This window comes from Orycteropus afer, unplaced genomic scaffold (genome assembly GCF_000298275.1).
Source record: "Orycteropus afer afer isolate SDZICR_OR568_19922 unplaced genomic scaffold, OryAfe1.0 scaffold00032, whole genome shotgun sequence".
Classification (NCBI taxonomy): Eukaryota; Metazoa; Chordata; class Mammalia; order Tubulidentata; family Orycteropodidae; genus Orycteropus; species Orycteropus afer.
In genome coordinates this window covers 12118223-12136881 of record NW_006921619.1, presented here as the reverse complement: position 1 = coordinate 12136881, position 18659 = coordinate 12118223, and the positions used below count along the sequence as shown (strand labels likewise).

The 18659-nt window shown below is 44.2% G+C and overlaps 1 protein-coding gene across 1 annotated transcript; it reads left to right on the top strand.

Annotated features, from left to right (window-relative positions):
- The first annotated feature begins 4568 nt into the window (after positions 1-4568).
- BCL6 (BCL6 transcription repressor) lies at positions 4569-17902 on the top strand. Its single transcript, XM_007935999.1, has 8 exons — positions 4569-4729; positions 6625-6846; positions 8938-9909; positions 10440-10624; positions 12034-12201; positions 13491-13621; positions 13743-13880; positions 17759-17902. Exons 1-8 carry the CDS (start codon positions 4569-4571, stop codon positions 17900-17902), a joined length of 2121 nt encoding a protein of 706 aa, XP_007934190.1.
- The last annotated feature ends 757 nt before the right edge of the window (positions 17903-18659 follow it).

Here is an 18659-nt window from a genome sequence, read left to right as displayed (position 1 = left end):
AAGGGCTACCACGGTCCTACTACCCCGGGCCTCCGCCGTGCCATCGGGGGCTTGGAGGCGGATGGGCAGCGGTGCCTGCCAAACGCCCTGGGGTGGGCTGTCCCTGGCCAACAGGTACTGGGTCTGGGGGTGGGCTAATCTGAGCCGGATTTGTCCTGGAGCCCAGGGCTAGTGTTTGTGCCCTTGTGTGTGAGAGAGAACGGGCTTCCTGGTGCCAGCAGAGTAGAGGAAGGAGGAAAAGGATGGGGTCTTTTGTATTGGCTCGCTCACACTCTTAACCTCCCCTCCCGCTTTTCTCCGTCTTCTCTTTTCTCTTCCCTCTTCTTTTGCCCTCTCGCTTCTACTGTCTTCTGCTTTCTCTCTTTCTCTTGCTGTTCTTTTGGGGTCCTTCTTTTATCTTCTTCAGTGGAAACTCCTACACAGGATCAACCTTCTCCTTAAGGTGCCTACTTTAAAATACCTGGGGGAAAGCACCAAAGGAGAGAAAAGGTGTGGGGGTGGAGAAGAAAACCTTTAACTCTTAATTGGTGGTTACTGTAGCCAATGGGCTTTGGGGGAGAGGAGGAAGAAGAAGGGAAAGGGGCTTCTAGGTCTGGGCCTGAGCTGTTGTTACTTTCTGGTTGATGGTCCTGCCCTCTTGGTGGTGTTTTGTTTTGTGTGTGGCATGCATCTTGCATACTACATCCCTAGTATGACCAGAACAAAAAGGTTGGGTTTGTCCAGGACTTTGCTAAGGATTGATTAGCTTTGAAATTTAGGCAAAGTTTATCCCCTAGAGCCTCGGTATCCTCTCCAGTAAAGCAGGTGGTTGTATGGATCAGATACAATAATAGATGGGAAAGATCTGTGTGGCCTGTAAACAAAAACTGGTGCTATGTTCACACTTGCAACATCTAGAGAAATAGCAAGATTACCCTAAACCACCTTAACCCACCCAATCACTGGTTGTAGGGGCCACTAAGATAGAGTAAGATGTGTGTGTGGATTTGTTTTTGGCCAAGCAGAAAATTAAGGTGTAAATTGCCCAGCCCAGGGCCTGGCTGGCCCACAGTGGACACAGGGGAATTGTTTTGTTTGTTCATTTCAATCCACGTTTGGAATGAGTCACTGCCATTTGTCAAGGTGAAATGGCAAATCTGGGCTTCCTGTGGTTCCAAAGCCTGAAACTGGAAATCCACAAGTGAGCTGGTGATTGCAGCTGGTTAGAGGAAAGCCCAGGTATCCCAGAAGTGTTTGGGGATCTCTTCGGTGATGGGGAGAGAAGAGAGTGTATAAATAAACCTCACATGTGTCTTCGTATTCTTTTTTTCAAAAGAGGCAATCTTTAAATTTCGAATAGGACTGATTTAGTGTGTCTTGTCTCTCTTTACCCATCTTGAGTTAGGATGAGGAGAGAATGGGACAGGTCCTTTAATCTTTTTCTGTCCTCTCCTTTCCCCATTTCCTTCACCCTGGTCCCCACCCACTCATATGCATACACTAACCTTAAAGCCAGTGAGATTGAGTGATTGGCACTTGAGACCACAGAGAAATGTCAGTGTTTGGTTACAGACTCAAGGAAATCTCTCATTTTAGAATGCTCATTTGGTAAGACTCAGCAGCCTGGAATGGGTCAAGTGCTTGTGTGGGGAAGGAGCTTAAAAATGAGATTTACCCACGTTAGGCTGCTGTCCTTTGTGTTCTTCAGCACATAAGCTAATTTGGAGAGGGGGCAGAATTTTGAGCCAGAAGACCTAGGGCCAGGCCATCAACCATCTACATGGCCTGACATGACCTCTCTGGTCTCAGTCCCTTAAACCTCAAAGCAGCTCTAAAGGCCTATACATTTAAAGAAGGGGAAAAAAGAGTTCAAATATTGTTTTGTTTTGCAACCCATATACCATTATAAATTAGAGTTTTACACCTTGGCTTTTAGTTATTTTGTTTTAGGGATATCGCTTTGAAGAGGGTACATATTTCTTTAAATCTTTTTAAAGTTTCGTGTTCTCTGGCCAGTTCTCCAGTTCTCAGCTAAAGGACACAGTTAGATAAGATATTTCACCAGGAGGGGGAAGCACAAACTTGCAAGTGGTAGACACCTGGTCTCCCAGGAAGGAAAGGAGAAGGGAGGAAACTGTGAAAAAAAGGGCAAAAAATCTCAGGAAAAGTGGATTCAGGTTGTATTCTGCAGATTCCATATTCAATCTTAAATGTTTCAGAAAGTCAGGAAATACTGCCTGGCTGTTTGTTCTGAGTGAGCCACTTGAACCCCTTAGTCTCAGTTTCGTCACCAGTGAAATAAACCGAAGATACTGACCCTGTTGGCCTTGCACAATCATTCTAAGACTGGAAAGATAAGATTTTAGCAGGTTTTGTAAAGTATCTAGTGTTTCTAGGTCCCTAAAGAATCATAATAATTAATTTAGTCAAGAACTTTTCTTATTTTTTTCTTTCACTTAAACTCAAGTGTCCTTTGGATTGTGTGACATTTTTACTGGAAGAAAGTAAATATATGTGTTTATGTATATGAAATTAATGTATGCAATTGTATTCACAGTCCTCATAGTAATAACATAATTATTGCATAGCTTTTGGTGCCTGTTGTTTCCATAAGAGCAAAGCTGGAAAATGTTTGCTAGCGTGTGGTAAAACCGCACCAACTGGCAGGCTGCAGCTATCAAAGCAAAACTAAATATATGTATCCTAAAATAAGACCGTAGTGGACAATCTTACATTCATTAAATCAATTTCTGTTTGCTCTCCTTTCTTCCCTGCAGGTTTTAAGCAAAACTTTGGACTGTGAATCAAGGCACTGGGTAAGTAAGTTGAATTATATGCTTTAAAATTTTGTGGACTGTTTCTTTTGAATTTGCCAATGCATGTATATCTGTGAACTCTAACACCTTTCATTAGGTGAGACAAAGGATAACTGATTCCCTCTCTATCACTCTCAATCCTCCCCTGTATGCCTTTGCTAGTCTATCATAACACTGTTGTATGGTCGTTCATGCCCTTACTCATTCATTAACTCAGAACTCATTTAGCCAGCTACTGAGCACAAGCAATGTGTTTGAAGTACAAAGTGAAACAACTGTGAGACTATTAGAGAGAGACAATGTGGTGGCTGTGATAATGAAATGAGATACAACAATAGTTGCTATTTTTGAGAACCTATTATGGGTCAATGAAGTTTTCCAGTAGTATATCAGACAGTGTTTCACCACTATTCATAAGGTTTTCAGTGATCAGTTCTTTCAGAAGTAGGTGGCCCTGTCCTTCTTCCCAGGCTGTCTTAGTCTGGAAGCTCTGCTGAAACCTGTCCCCCACGGGTGACCCTGATGGTATTTGAAATACCAGTGGCATAGCCTCCAGCCTCACAGTAACACATGAGCCACCACGGTACAACAAATTGGTAGATGAGTGGTGGCTTTGGGAAACATGTCACTTTGAAGACTTAGGTGTGCCTGACCCAAGCCATGGTATTTTCAGTCACCTCATATGCTTGTGAAAGCTGCACAGTGAATATGGAAAACCAAAGAAGAGTTGATGCTTTTGAATTGTCGTATTGGTGAAGAATACTAAAAATACTATGGACTTGCCAGAAGAATGAACATATCAGTCCTGGAAGAAGTGCAACTGGAATGCTCCTTGGAAGAGAGAATGGCCAGACTTCCTCTTACCTACTTTGGTTGTATTGTGAGAAGGGACCGTTCTTTGGCGAAGGATATCATGCTGGTAAAGGGTCAGCGAAGAAGAGAAGATGCTCAACGAGATGGATAAACACAGTGGCTGCAACGATGGGCTCAAGTATAGTGAGAATTGTGAGACTGGCACAGGACAGGGCAGTGTTTCCTTCTTTTGTTCATGGGGTTGCTGTAAGTCAGAGCCAACTCAACAGCACCTAACAATAGCAACAACAACATTATGGGTCTCTAATTTTACAACCATATAGGTGTTACTCCCATTTTAGGAGCTCTGGTAGCATAGTGCCTAAGGCATTTGACGCTAACCAGAAGGCTGGTGGTTCAAACCCACCAGCCACTCCTTGGAAGGAAGTTTGGGCAATCTACTTCTATAGTGATATCGCCTCAGAAACCCAAGGAGGGGTAGCCTTGAGTTGGGTTCAACTCACTGGCAGTGAGTGAGTTGTTTTTTTTTTTTTTTTTCACTCCCATTGTACAGATGGGGAAACCAGAGCTCAGAAAAAGTAAACAACTCACTCCAAGTTACACAAATAGCAAATGGAAAAGCTAGCATGTTAACCTTCAAAACATGGATTCTCTCCATTTCTCTACACTGCCTCTTAGCTCTTCACAGAGTATTTGGTATTTAGAAAAATACTCAACAAACATTCATCCTCATTCTTTTTCCTCTGAAGGGCTTTCTATCCCAACTTCTTGGTTAAAGATTATTCTCCCCATTTTATAAATGTGAAGAGCCAGAGATGGGCCATGAATTGTTCAGAAATCGAGCATAGGGTCCTGAGTTTACATATGCTGAGCCATCTGCTCTGACATAGTTGGTAAGCAGGAAACAGGTTCTGGAAAACTAACAGGATTTTGATCCCTTTCTTTTTAGCTGAAGACAAAATGGCCTCAGCGGCGGACAGCTGTATTCAGTTTACCCGCCATGCCAGTGATGTTCTTCTCAACCTTAATCGCCTCCGGAGCCGTGACATCTTGACTGATGTTGTCATTGTTGTGAGCCGTGAGCAGTTTAGAGCCCATAAGACAGTCCTCATGGCCTGCAGGTGAGAGGTCTGGAAGAAAAGGGTGGATTAATAAAAAGAGGTCGGTGCAGTCAGCAAGGTGGAACATAAGGGCCTCTTGCGTGTTTGGGATCGTGTCTCATTGGTCTCCAAATTTCTAGCACATGGCCTGGCAGTGTAGGCTCCCAGGAAGTGAATAAATGAATGCACTTTTAGAAAAGAAAGAGTTTCTGTTCTGTGGAAGGAATCATATGCTACTCCAAGAAAAGATGTGTCTGGGGGCAAACATGGAAAATAACTGCAGTTAACCAGTGAAACAAAGAAAAGTAAAAGAGTCTTTAAACATTTTAAACATGTTAACTTGAAATCCTTTGCTCTTTTATACTGTACTTGTATTTATTGTATGTTGTTATGTGCCGTCGAGTCGGCCCCGACTCATAGCAACCCCTCCTTGGGTTTCCGAGGCAGTATCACTACGGAAGTAGGATTGCCCAACCTTCCTTCTGCCAGCTTTCTGGTTAGCAATCAAGTGCTTGTAGCTATATTTGTATGGGTGTTTCAGGATATGTGTAAGTTTTTATAAGAGTAAGCCAACTAATCCTTCATATTTGTCACATGTGTCAAGTTTTCAAAACAATTATATCATCTCCCTTGAGTGTCCTCATAGCCTTCTGTGTTGTATGGATGGCACTATTACCTCTATTTATACATGGAAAAGGAAGGCATAGATAGGTGGGATGATCTAGAATCAGGAATCTCTATCGCTAGTGGTAACCTTGTTCAACACTATGACATAGGTGCTATTGTAGCCCCACATTACAGATGAGGAGACCAAGCCACATAGAAGGTATATATTTTACCCAAACGTACAAAGCCAGTAAGTGATGGATCCAAGATTCAAACCCAGGATTTCTGGCTCACTTCTGACAACCCACTTAGAGTCATGATGACAGCCCAGAATCTGGCCTCCAGTTGAATGCTCTTTTTCATACCAAACAAGATGGGACCTGGAGGTCTGGCTTAACCTTTGACTTGGAACTTCTAGGAGTAATTGACCTTATAATAGTCTGTAAACTTTTAGAGAAGCGGTAGACTATAGATGTAGGCATATTTTTATTTATTTATCATCATTCCCAGCCTACTTCTAAAAAAAAAGGTAGGATTTTTTTTTTTTTTTTTAAGGATAAGGTGATGGAACAAGAGAGGAAATGCTTATCTCAAAGACGTAGACTAAGAATAGTTACTGCAAATGAGCACTAAATTTAACAATGATAGTCCATGCAGGCAGAACCCTGGTGGTGCAACTGTTAACCACTCAGCTTCTAAGCAAAATGTTGGCAGTTCAAACCCACCCAGAAAGAGCTGGAAATCTGCTCCTATAAAGATTATAGCCAAGAAACCCTGTGGAGCAGTTCTACTCTGTCACATGGGGTCACTGTGAATAGAAATTGACTTGACAGCACCTAACAACAATAACTATCCATGCAGTTAAGACTAATAGGAAAACAGGCTCTGTAATTTTGAGGAAGAAACCACTTAACTTCTCTGATATTAATTGCCCTGTTTGTAAAAGGGGGAAATGATAGCACTACCTTGCAAGATTATGAAGAACACATGTAAAGTGCTTAATGATTATCTGGCATTTAATAAGTTCTCCATATTTATTAGCAGCTATTACTAATTGCCATTTGGAAGGAAGATCAGGCAATCTATTTCCGTAGTGATACTGCCTCAGAAACCCAAGGAGGGGTCACTGTGAGTCGGGTTCGACTTGACAGCACATAACAACAACAACAGCAACAACAACAACAACAACAACTAATTGCCATGGAAGTTCTAGACTAGGCCCAAAGAAGCAGGGCTGGACACTAATATTGACTATAACAGCCTACTGATTCTATATGTCTGCTCAACTGTGACCTTTGTTTGTTTCACAGTGGCCTGTTCTACAGCATCTTCACAGACCAGTTGAAATGCAACCTTAGTGTGATCAATCTGGATCCTGAGATCAACCCTGAGGGGTTCTGTATCCTCTTGGACTTCATGTACACATCTCGGCTCAATCTGCGCGAGGGCAACATCATGGCTGTGATGGCCACAGCTATGTACCTACAGATGGAGCATGTTGTTGACACTTGCCGGAAGTTTATCAAGGCCAGGTAAGCTAGCATCTGGGTGGAAGCTTTGCAGCCTGAAGGGGTGGTTTCTGGTCAGTGACCTTTGATATTCTCTGTGGATATGGAAAAAATAATTCTCCCATATCTGCCACAACCTATCTTTCCACTATTGTTGTACACTCCACCCCTTCTTCCCTCTTCCACCGCAACCAGACTTGACACCTTGCTGCTGTCCAGATATGTCCTGCCATCCTCACCTCTTGTTTTCTTCCATTCACTTGATATGCCCTTTTCTCTCTCCCATCCTCAAAGCCTTGCTCTTCCATAAAGTGTTTCTGGTTATCATTCTTCCTCCTTCAGCATTTTGCCTCTTTTGTTTTAGACCTTCTTTCTATTTTAACTATTTGCATATATGTTTTAGTTCTCCTTTAGACTTCAACTATGACTGTTAACATATGTGCCTTAGTTCCCCATCAGACTATAGACTGCTCAAGGTCATTGGGCTGCCTTACTCATCGTTTATGTCACACTGCTCTTATTGGGGAGGACATTTGTTGGATAGAATTGAGTTCATTGGGTCTAACTCCTTACCCGAGGGCTATAAGACATGACTGTCACTTAAAAGTGAGGAACCTGAGATCTAAAGAAGAGAAGAATTTTGCCTAACTGGGAGAACTGGGGCTGAACCTCTTAAGGACCATTTAATTCAGCTGCTCCAGGGTACATGACTCCTTCCTCAAACAGAAGGGATTTCCAGTGTCTGTCTTAACACTTCCAGGGGCCAGAAACTCACTGTTCTCAGAGCCACCCAATCTGCCTTGTTCTGTTAGAAAGCTCTTTTATGGTGAGTTGAAATCTGTCTCCTCTCACCTTCACTCATTGATTGTAGTTCTGTTAACTGTGATCATGTTGAGCTGGCCTATTTTTTCACCCACATAATGTTCCTTCAAGTATATGCAGCCAGAGCTCTTTGTCTCCTGTGGGCGATAATAGTGGCAAGATCGTCATTGCTGTCATTTAAGAGTACTTTCTCTGGGTCAGGCCTTGTGCTCAAAGCAGCTAAATAAGTTGCTCCAGGTCACAGCTGCTAAGTGGCACAGCTGGGATTGGCAAGCAGGTCTTACTGCTCCAGGGCCCGGGCTTCTTAAACTGGCATACACTGTCTGTGCTCCATGGTGAATTTTCCAGAAACACCAGTCAGCATAGGGGCAAGTCACGACCTTATCCTTATTGCTCTTTGACAGGGCACCAGTTTGTCTGTGACTATTAGAAAGTCAGATAGCAGCGCTGTGTACATTCTTATCTTCCAGACCCTCAGTTTCCACATCTGTAAAACAGAGGCATAATGCCTGCCTTACCTTCCTTGCAGGATTATGCATGTGCAAAATGAGTAAGAACTCTGAAAGCTCTATGTGAGTCATAACATTCTGTAATGTGAGAGCTATAACACCATAAGAGTATATACAAAAAAACCAAACCAAACCAAACCCACTGCCATGGAGTCAATTCTGACTCATAGCAACCTCCATTAGGTTTCTGAGGTGGTAAATCTTTATAGAAGTAGATTGCCCTGTCTTCCTTTCACAGAGTGGCTGGTGGGTTTGAACTACCAACCTTGTGGTTAGTAGTCAAATGCCTTAGGCACTGTGCCACAGAGCTCCTTATAAGAATGTATCTGTGACTTAAAAAGGCAAGATCATGTCTAATTGGGCATAGATTGTGTGGATAATTCACTTTGCTTCTCTGGGCCTCAGTTTCCCCATCTGTGAGTTAGGTTGCTGGACTTTACCATGAATGCATTGTAATTAGGAGCTCTGGTAGCTTAGGGTATAAGGCACTTGGCTGCTAACCAGAAGGCTGGCAGTTCAAACCCACCAGCCACTCCTCGGAAGGAAGGTTGGGCAATCTACTTCGGTAAAGATACTGCTTCAGAAACCAAAGGAGGGGTTGCTATGAGTCGGTCCGACTTGATGGCACATAACAACAACAAGCCTTGTAATTAATTGTATTTCCTGCTCCAGAGCCACATCCCCTATGTCTAGTTGATAGATAATACATGATAGTGTCATCTGGAAGGTCATCTGTTTAACAGTACTGATTTGGGGTCATTTTCTTCTCTTCTTTCTCCTGCAGTGAGGCAGAGATGGTTCCTGCCATTAAGCCTCCCCGTGAGGAGTTCCTGAGCAGTCGGATGCTGATGCCTCAAGATATCATGGCCTATCGGGGTCGTGAGGTGGTGGAGAACAACCTGCCATTGAGGAATGCCCCTGGGTGTGATAGCAGAACCTTTGCCCCCAGCCTGTACAGTGGCCTGTCCACACCACCAGCTTCCTATCCTGTGTACAGCCACCTCCCGGTCAGCAGCTTCCTCTTCTCCGATGAGGAACTGCGGGATGCCCGAATGCCCATGGCCAACCCCTTCCCCAAGGAGCGAGCCCTTCCCTGTGACAGTGCCAGGCCTGTTCCCAGTGAGTATAGTCGGCCGGCCATGGAAGTATCCCCCAGTCTGTGCCACAGCAGCATCTACGCACCTAAGGAGGCAGCCCCTGAGGAGACACGAAGTGACATGCACTACAGTGTGGCTGAGGGCCTCAAGCCTGCTGCCCCCTCGGCCCGGAACCCCCCATACTTCCCCTGTGACAAGGCTGGCAAGGAGGAAGAGAGGCCCTCCTCAGAGGATGAGATTGCCCTGCATTTCGAGCCTCCTAATGCGCCCCTGAACCGGAAGGGTCTGGTTAGTCCGCAGAGCCCACAAAAGTCCGACTGCCAGCCCAACTCACCGACAGAGTCCTGCAGCAGTAAGAATGCCTGCATCCTTCAGACCTCTGGCTCCCCTCCAGCCAAAAGCCCTACTGACCCCAAAGCCTGCAACTGGAAGAAATACAAGTTCATCGTGCTCAACAGCCTGAATCAGAATGCCAAACCTGAGGGGCCTGAGCAGGGTGAGCTGGGACGCCTTTCCCCTCGAACCTACACTGCCCCACCTGCCTGCCAGCCACCCATGGAGCCTGACAACCTTGATCTCCAGTCCCCAACCAAGCTCAGTGTTGGTGGGGAGGACTCCACCATCCCGCAGGCCAGCCGGCTCAATAACATTGTCAACAGGTAATTTCACAGTCATCCAGGTCCTAGAATCTGAGCCACTTGGGTAGGACTGTGGGCTCATTTCCCCTCCTGTCCCTCTGCATCTGATGGGTGTAGGGGCTGTGTTCTTCCCTTGCCTGAAATGTTGAGCATAGAAGAGGTGTAGAATCAGTGCCTAGTGAGTGAATAAGCTTAAGTCTGGAAGTTGATGCTTAAGTATATTTTTTAACAAGAGAGATGATTCCTCTTTAGAATCAAGGATGAGCAATCCATGAATCCCAGAGGAAGGGGATCCTCTTACTTCCTTCAAACTGAGGCTGCTGGCTGCAGTATTGAGGGGAAGAAACTGATCCCACTTGGGATTTGGGCTTGTCTTGACCCCAGTTAGTGATCTGTATGCAGATGCTGCTTGGAGGTGGGCACGAGGCTCTGGAATGGGGCCACTCTGCCTTCTGAGTTTACCTGACCACAGAGGAGAGGATGGCATTGAGGCAAAGCAGCATGCTTGATCCTGGTCCAGGTGCTAAGGTTCTCATTACTCCTGCCCACAGATCCCTGACAGGATCTCCCCGCAGCAGCAGCGAGAGCCACTCACCACTCTATATGCACCCTCCCAAGTGCACCTCCTGCGGTTCACAGTCCCCGCAGCATGCAGAGATGTGCCTCCACACCGCGGGCCCTCCCTTCCCCGAGGAGATGGGAGAGACCCAGTCTGAATACTCAGATTCCAGCTGTGGTGAGTCTCTTTCCATCCCTCCCCTTCCCAGGGTGAATGAAGCTCCTTGCCTCTGCTCCATGAGCTTTGGGGATTTTCATTTTATTTATGCTATTGTCTCTGATTGGTAGAAGTCCCCATTGGAAATGCATCCACAGGTACTTTTAATTACAGCTGATCACTCTGCTCTTGACCTTTTAGGGAACTGGGCCAACCAAAACAGGGGATGGGGTGTTAGAGTTAGTCTGGAGTAATCTGGACTGACCAGTCAGCCTTTCAGCTCCTTTCCAGCAAAGGTAGTTTGCAGGGCTGCGTATGGCTCCCTGAGTTTTCTGGGTCCCTGCATTACAGAGCTACTGGAGCTGATCTGTGTGCTTGTTAGTTCTCTCCTGCTGGACTGTGGACCTTATCCATCCTGCATCACCCATAGGTCCTAGCAAGTACCTCGCATGGGGTTCATTTTCAGTAGTTGCCAGTTGAATTAAAATAATTGAACTGAATCATTCAGTTGAAGTCTCAGGATGGTCTATGATTTTTACCAAATAAAATTGAACTCTACACCCAGCAAAACTGTAGCCCAGTAATCCCTAATCAGGGTTAAACTACAGTGGCATGGCCTTTTCAAATGGTTATAACAGAAGGAAAAAAAAAAATCACTTGCTTACATTGAGAGGTTTGGCCTAGGGCCTTGGACCTATATAGATGGGAGAGTTGGGACTGTCCCCGCTTGTCCCCCTGGCCATTTGCCTTTGCTCTGCACTCCAAGTTCCTTCTCTCTGGGCCTCTGTTTCCACTTCTGCCATCATCTGTGGCTCTCCCAAGCTCACAAAAGTGTTTGGGAGACATGACATCCAGATAGGTACAAGGACACCCACAGACGAATCCATCATCAATAATTCTACCTTCATTGATCTCAAAGTATAATTGAACTTGATTTATATCTCACATCCTGCAGTGCTTTGTGTTTCATTATGTGTTACCCAATATGCGCTTGTGAGGTAGGCAGGACAGGGACTTATTTTCCTGATTTTGGAGATAGAGACAAAAGGGAGGATCAGAGAGGTGAAGCATCTTGCCAAAGGGCTTCCATGTATGACTGTGGATAAAACTATGAACCGAATAGAAAAGTCAGTTCTCAGAGCTCTTGAGGGAAGCAAAAGCTCTGATGAACGTTCCTTGTGCTAGTGCCAGCCATATGGGTACCTGGTGGTTTGAGCTTCCCTTCTGTGTCTGTCCTTTCTTCTCCATGACTGAGACCCTAAATGCTAAGAAAAATAAAATCCCATGGGTCTTTTGCTCTGGCTCCCATGTGTTGGGTGGGCAGTGGGCTGACGGTTCAGTTTGGCACTGGGGGTAGGGAAGAGAGAGGCCTTGGAGCCCTCTCCCCTTCCCCCTGTGCTGACTTTGGTGTCCCCTCCTGTCCCTGACAGAGAATGGGGCCTTCTTCTGCAATGAATGTGACTGCCGCTTTTCTGAGGAGGCCTCGCTCAAGAGGCACACCCTGCAGACCCACAGTGACAAACCTTACAAGTGTGACCGCTGCCAGGCCTCCTTCCGCTACAAGGGCAACCTCGCCAGCCACAAGACCGTCCATACGGGTATGGCCCTGCCCTACCCCACCTGAGCTCTCCAGGATTATTGGGTGTGGGACAGGGAGAAGATCCAGGAGAAAGTTGTGTGGGTCCTTGGTCCCTGGTGGGGTGAGGCAGGGAGCACGCGCTGTCCTGGCTTGAATGGCGGGGCTTCACCCTGTTTTGTCCTTGCTTAGTGTCTGCTCCACCTCCTGTATCCTTTGTCTTTTCTCTCAGACACTGTCCTGCTTTTCTGCCTTTGCTTGGGTCAGGAGTATTTATCCCATTGTACAGGTGAAGATACTGAGGCTGAAAGAAGCAAAGTGGATTAGGTTTTGATAGAGGCAAAACATTAAAGGCCTCTTGACTTCCCCTAAAGACTTGCTCCCATTCCTTGACTAAGGAAAAAAAACAAAACTCACTGCTGTTGAGTTGGACCCGACTCTTAGCGATCCCTCCTTGGGTTTCCGAGGTGATATCACTATAGAGTAGATTGCCCAACCTTCCTTCCGAGGAGTGGCTGGTGGGTTTGAACCACCAGCCTTCTGGTTACAGTCAAATGCCTTAGGCACTATGCCACCAGAGCTCCCAAAGATCTCTTCTAATGACCTGATTATTCTCCAAAGTTTACTCTCTCTCAATACTTTAAAAGAGTTCATCCTAGAAACTTTCCTTGAGGGAAGACTCAGTCTGTCTTTTGGTTTCTTCCGGCTGAGCGTCTACTCAAACTCAGGCCCCACTCTTCTTACAACTGGAATCCAGCTGTAGTTGTCATGATGGTAGTAGTGGTGGGGGCTGTACATTGTTCTAACAGAGAGAAACTAGAGCAGGCTGATTTTATCTCCCTAGTGAGTGAGTTGATTATTGAATCAGTCTTATCCAAGAGAACAGCTAGAACAGCCTTCTGTGGTTAACTAAATTAGCTCCTGAAAGGGGAAACTGAGGCCCAGAGAAGGAGTGTGACTTGTCCAAGTTCTGCAGCCAGATAATTGTAATAACGAAATTGGTTCAAAGCTGCTTCCTGGAAGTCCCTCATTTCTTGTCCCATGTTGTTACCCTGTCCCATATGCCACCCCTTGCTTCTCAGTTCTGGCCCCTGCAAGATGTGTGTGTTCATGTGTGGGTATGAGAGAGAGAGAAGGGGCAGCAGACCAGGTGGAAGGCCTGGGTTCTCTATCTTACATCATCCAAGGAAAGGAAGATAAAAGCAGCCCTAAGGAGGAGCAGTTTGCTTTGAAACCCAGGGCCCAGAAGCTGTGGAAACCTTCCCATTGAATATGGCTGTTCTCCCCTTTTCCCCTTTCTCTCGGCAATAGGGGAGAAACCCTATCGTTGCAATATCTGTGGGGCCCAGTTCAACCGGCCAGCCAACCTGAAAACCCATACTCGAATTCACTCTGGAGAGAAGCCCTACAAATGCGAAACCTGTGGAGCCAGATTTGTACAGGTGAGCAGGGTGGCATGGTGTAAGAACTCCTCAGCCTGCTGAGTGCTTGCTGATGGAGGGATGCCAGGGGGTTCTGCAGCCTAACCTGATGGACCTTCTCATATTCTGCTTCTCCATCCAGGTGGCCCACCTCCGTGCCCATGTGCTTATCCACACTGGTGAAAAACCCTATCCTTGTGAAATCTGTGGCACTCGTTTCCGGCACCTTCAGACTCTGAAGAGCCACCTGCGAATTCACACGGGAGAGAAACCGTACCATGTATGTGAGCTTCTTGTGTCACTGGCTGATTTTGGAAGAGTAGGGAAGTGAAGGATGGAATGGCAGAAGCTTTTACTTCAGTCTCAAACACATAGTGGGATGACCAGTGAACTAATGGTTAGAAGACTTGGATTTAGACTTGACTGTCAAAGACACCCTACTTGAAATCTACCAAGGCCTCAGTTTGCTCATCTTTAAAATGGGGGTATTGAGCTAGGTGATTTTAGGCCTTAGGGAAAAGATCTGTACAATGGATACATAGATACGTAGTCATTCATTCATTCCACAAATACTTACTACATGCCTACAACATGCCACTACTGGCCTAGATGAACATTTAAAAAGAGCTAAGGTGTTTGAGAAGGAGGAGTTACAGAAGTAGGAACAGAACTGGAAGAATGTGTTGGTATGAGGGAAAGATCAGAGAAAGGGTATTTTAAAAAGGAGGAGATGGCCAGCTGTGTAGCATGTCTATGAATGTTGGTGTTGTGTGTGCTCTTGAGTCAATTCCAACTTATGGTGATCCTATAGGCAGCGTAGAATTGCCCCACAGGGTTTCCTAGGCCGTAATCTTTACAGGAATGGATCTCCAGATCTTTTTTCCCATGAAGCAGGTGGTAGCAGCTGAGTACATAACCACGGCACAACCAGGGCTCCTTGTTGCCATGAATAGGTCGTGGAAGTTATGTTCTAGACTAGAACTTGGCGAACTGTGGCCTATAGGCCAGTTTTGTATGCTTTGTGAGTTTAAATATATATATATATATATATATGTGTGTGTTCTTCATTTTTGAGTGATTGAAAAAAATCAAAAGACTATTTTGTGAAACATGCAGATGATATGAAAATAAAATTTCAGAGTCCATAAATAAAGTTTTATAGGAACATAGCCATATTCAGTTGTTTATATATTTTCTATGGCTGCTCTCATGCTGCAACCGCAGAGTTGAGTCGTTATCAAGAATGTATGGCCCCAAAGCCTAAAATTTATTATCTAGTCCTTTTCAAGAAAAGTGTGTTAACTTCTGCTTTAGAGGGAAAAGATACTGGCTGACCAGCTGGGATATTTAAGTCCTTGTTTTGACTCTGATGCCAACCTTTTGATAGCTTTGGGCAGCCTTCTCCTCTACGGCCCTCAACCCTGCTGCCTTCTCAGCCCCTCTCTTTCTCTGAAATGATGGGGATGCTCCAGATGAGCAGTTTTCAACCTCTTTTGATCACAGAGGTTCTACAATCCCACAGGACCAGTCTGGACTGGTGCTGGAACCTCTTTTTTTTTTTTTAAATTTTTATTGTGATTTGGGTGAAATTTTCCAGAGTAAATTCATTTTCCATACAGCAGTTCATACACATTTTGTCTCATGACATTGACTGCAATTCTCCACAGTGTAACAGCTCTCTTCCACTCACTTCCTCCATGTAGTTACCTCTTTCCTGTGGCCTTTCGTCCCATGCATTCTTGCCTCTTGAGCTGTCTCCTTGTGCAAAACTGCCCTTCTGTTCTCCCATGATTGATTGTTCTAAGGAGTGTATCTGCCTGGTGTAAATGTTCACCCTATATGCCTGTCTGTTGGTGGGCTGAAAGCTACAGGTGTGAGTTCAATTTCAGGCCTGAAGGGTAATTAGGGACCATAGTTTCGGGGGTTTCACCAGGCTCTATCAGATTAGTAACCCTGGTCTTTTTATAATTTTGAGTTTAGTTCACATTGTTCTCTGACTCTGTCTAGGATCACCTGCAATGATCCTTTTCTGAGTGATTGACAGTTGTACTCAGGCACCATCTAGTTCTTCTGGTCTTGTAGACAGATAGACTGAGATTTGCATGGTCCACTAGTCCCTTGGGCTAATTGTTACTGGAACCTCTTTTACCATTCAGATTTCCAAATGAATTTTCATGTAAAAAAGAGAAAAAAGAAAAAAAAAATCGTATGACTTGCAAGTATGAATCACTCTTAAAAGTGATGCCCACTTCTCTGACTTGACTGATGCATTTCTGCCATCACTTTCAGGTGGTGATGGGCTCAAGAACTGGGAACTATTAGTGAGTGTTTAACCTTGACCACTAATATTAACCCACAAATTGTGGCTGAATGAAACTCATTTATCAAGCATTGAGTGAATGTCTTCTTATTTTCAGTTTATATTCATCTGTAAAATCTTGATGGTAGTACCTACCTCATGCAGTTCCTGTAGTATGTCAAACCATTCATTGGAGTGTCCAGGGCAGTGCTTGGTACATGGGAAACATAGTGTTTGATGTTATTATTTGCGAGAATTTTAGATGTATAGGATATCAGATGTGGAAGTGACAGTCAACATATATTGACTCGGCCTCTTACAGAAGGGGGAGCCAAGGCCCAGAGAGAGAAATGAGTTGCTCAAGCTACACAGGAAGGAGTAGGTAGCCTAGGTATGGGGGACCTCCTGTCTCATGTCCAGCCAGGGCTTTTTCTATTCCCTGTCCTACTCATATTACTTATTTTTCATTTTTATAAATCAATTTCTATTGTGACTTTAAAACATAGCCTGTATATGATGCTTTTAAAATAAACTTTTTCTACTTTAAAAATAGTTATAGCTTTATATAAAGGAGCTCTGGTGGCACAGTACCTAAGGCATTTGACTGCTAACCAGAAGGTTGGCAGTACAAACCCATCAACTGTCTCATGGAAGGAAAATGGGGCAATCTACTTCCATAAAGAATTTACTGCCTCGGAAACCCAATAGGGTCACTGAATTGTAATCGATTCAATGGCAGCAAGGTTTTTTTTTATTTTTAATTTTTATAGATTTATATAAAAGTTACAAAGAAATACAGAAGGTTCCCATATCCCACCCCCCCTTTTTGTCCCCTTGTTAACATACTACATTTTTCACCACTAATGAACCAATATTGATACATTGTTATAAATTAAAGTACTTGCTTTATTTAGATTTCCTCAGTTTTTACCTAATGTCCTTATTCTGTCCCAGCATCTCATTTAGGTTGCCACTTTACACTTCATTATCGATTTTACTTTTAAGTAACTTTTTTTTCACTAAAATTGTTAACATTCATTCATTAGTCAAAGCAAGAAACATCTCTATTGACTCATAGTTTTTGAGCTTATTTAAAATGTGGGCACAAAGAAAGAATATAACTGCATTAAGAAAAAGAAAAGTATCCTAGGCTCCAGAATTTCCATGAGTTTAGATTGATCTAATCTGTTTGTCCAAATATCCTGATTTATTGTATAAATGCCTAAGTGGTCTATTCTGCTAGGTACTAGGAAGATAGTAAAGTTTAGTAAGAAGTAGTCATTGTTTTCTAAGAGTTCCCCACTTGATGAGGGTGATAAAGCACAAAGATGCTTATGTGTCAGGTGGTTCAAAGGAACTGTGGGTTATTTTCATCCTAGAAAGATTCAGGAAAATTTAATAATTAGGGGAATTTACATCTGAGCTGTGTTTTTGGACAAGATTTGAGCTTGTGTAGTTTAAGCAGGGAAAGACATATGGGGAGGGGGAGCTTAAGCAACGTTTTAGAAAGCAGGGAAGGGACATTTGCATAATGTAGAAATTCGAGTCCATCCAGAGTTGCCTTGGAGGAAGGGCCTGGCAATTTACTGAAAATCCAGCCATTGGAAATGCTGCGGTGCATGGTCCTTCTCCGACACACATGGGGTTGCCATGAGGCAGAGTCAATTTGATGACAGTCGAATTTTTTTTTGACTTGGCTCTTACCAGAAGATAGGATTCTTCTGGGTTCTTAACCTGGCCTTTGGGAGGGAAAAGCTGTCCTAGTCCGTCCCAAGGAGAATATCCTTCTCTGGGGCTCTGGGCAATGACAAGCTTCTGGGTTGATGACAGCTAATCGGTTGCCTCTGGTTTTCCTTCAGTGTGAGAAGTGTAACCTGCATTTTCGTCACAAAAGCCAGCTGCGTCTTCACTTGCGCCAGAAGCACGGCGCCATCACCAACACCAAGGTGCAATACCGCGTGTCCGCCACTGACCTGCCTCCGGAACTCCCAAAAGCCTGCTGAAGCATGGAGTGTTGATGCTTTCCTCCTGAGCCCCTTCTCAGAATCTCCCAAAGGATACTGTAACACTTTACAATGGTCATCCCATGATGTAGTGCCTCTTTCATCCACTAGTGCAAATCATAGCTGGGGGGAGGGGGAGGGCCTGGGTAGGCACAGGGGACAGGGAGCAAAGGCAGCTCCCCTTCCTCCACTGCCATAAACCATTAAGAAAATAATATTGCTTCTTCTCCTATGTGTAAGGCGAACCATGTCAGCAAAAAGCAAAATCATTTTCTATATTAAAGTGGGGGAGTATGCAAGAGTTCTGACTTGACTTAGTCTGCAAAATGAGGAATGTATATGTTTTGTGGGAACAGATGTTTCTTTTGTATGTAAATGTGCATTCTTTTAAAAGACGAGACTTCAGTGTGTTATCAAAGAGAGGGCTTTAATTTTTTTAACCAAAGGTGAAGGAATATATGGCAGAGTTGTAAATATATAAACCTAAAAAAGATATATTAAATATATAAAATTGTGTTAAAGGCTCGATTTTGTATCTGCAGGCAGACACGGATTTGAGAATCTTTATTGAGAAAGAGCACTTAAGAGAATATTTTAAGTATTGCATCTGTATAAGTAAGAAAATATTTTGTCTAAAATGCCTCAGTGTATTTGTATTTTTTTGCAAGTGAAGGTTTACAATTTACAAAGTGTGTATTAAAAAGAAAAAGAACAAAAAAAAGCTACAGAAGGAAAATGTGTAATTTTGTTCTAGTTT

What these genes read in the sequence shown, in the direction of transcription:
- BCL6 (XM_007935999.1), top strand. Translation starts at nt 4,569, where the DNA reads ATGGCCTCAGCGGCGGACAGCTGTATTCAGTTTACCCGCCATGCCAGT. An exon ending in ATACTCAGATTCCAGCTGTG is followed by an intron (nt 10,625 to 12,033) that starts GTGAGTCTCTTT and finishes TGTCCCTGACAG; the next exon opens with AGAATGGGGCCTTCTTCTGC. An exon ending in CGGGAGAGAAACCGTACCAT is followed by an intron (nt 13,881 to 17,758) that starts GTATGTGAGCTT and finishes GTTTTCCTTCAG; the next exon opens with TGTGAGAAGTGTAACCTGCA.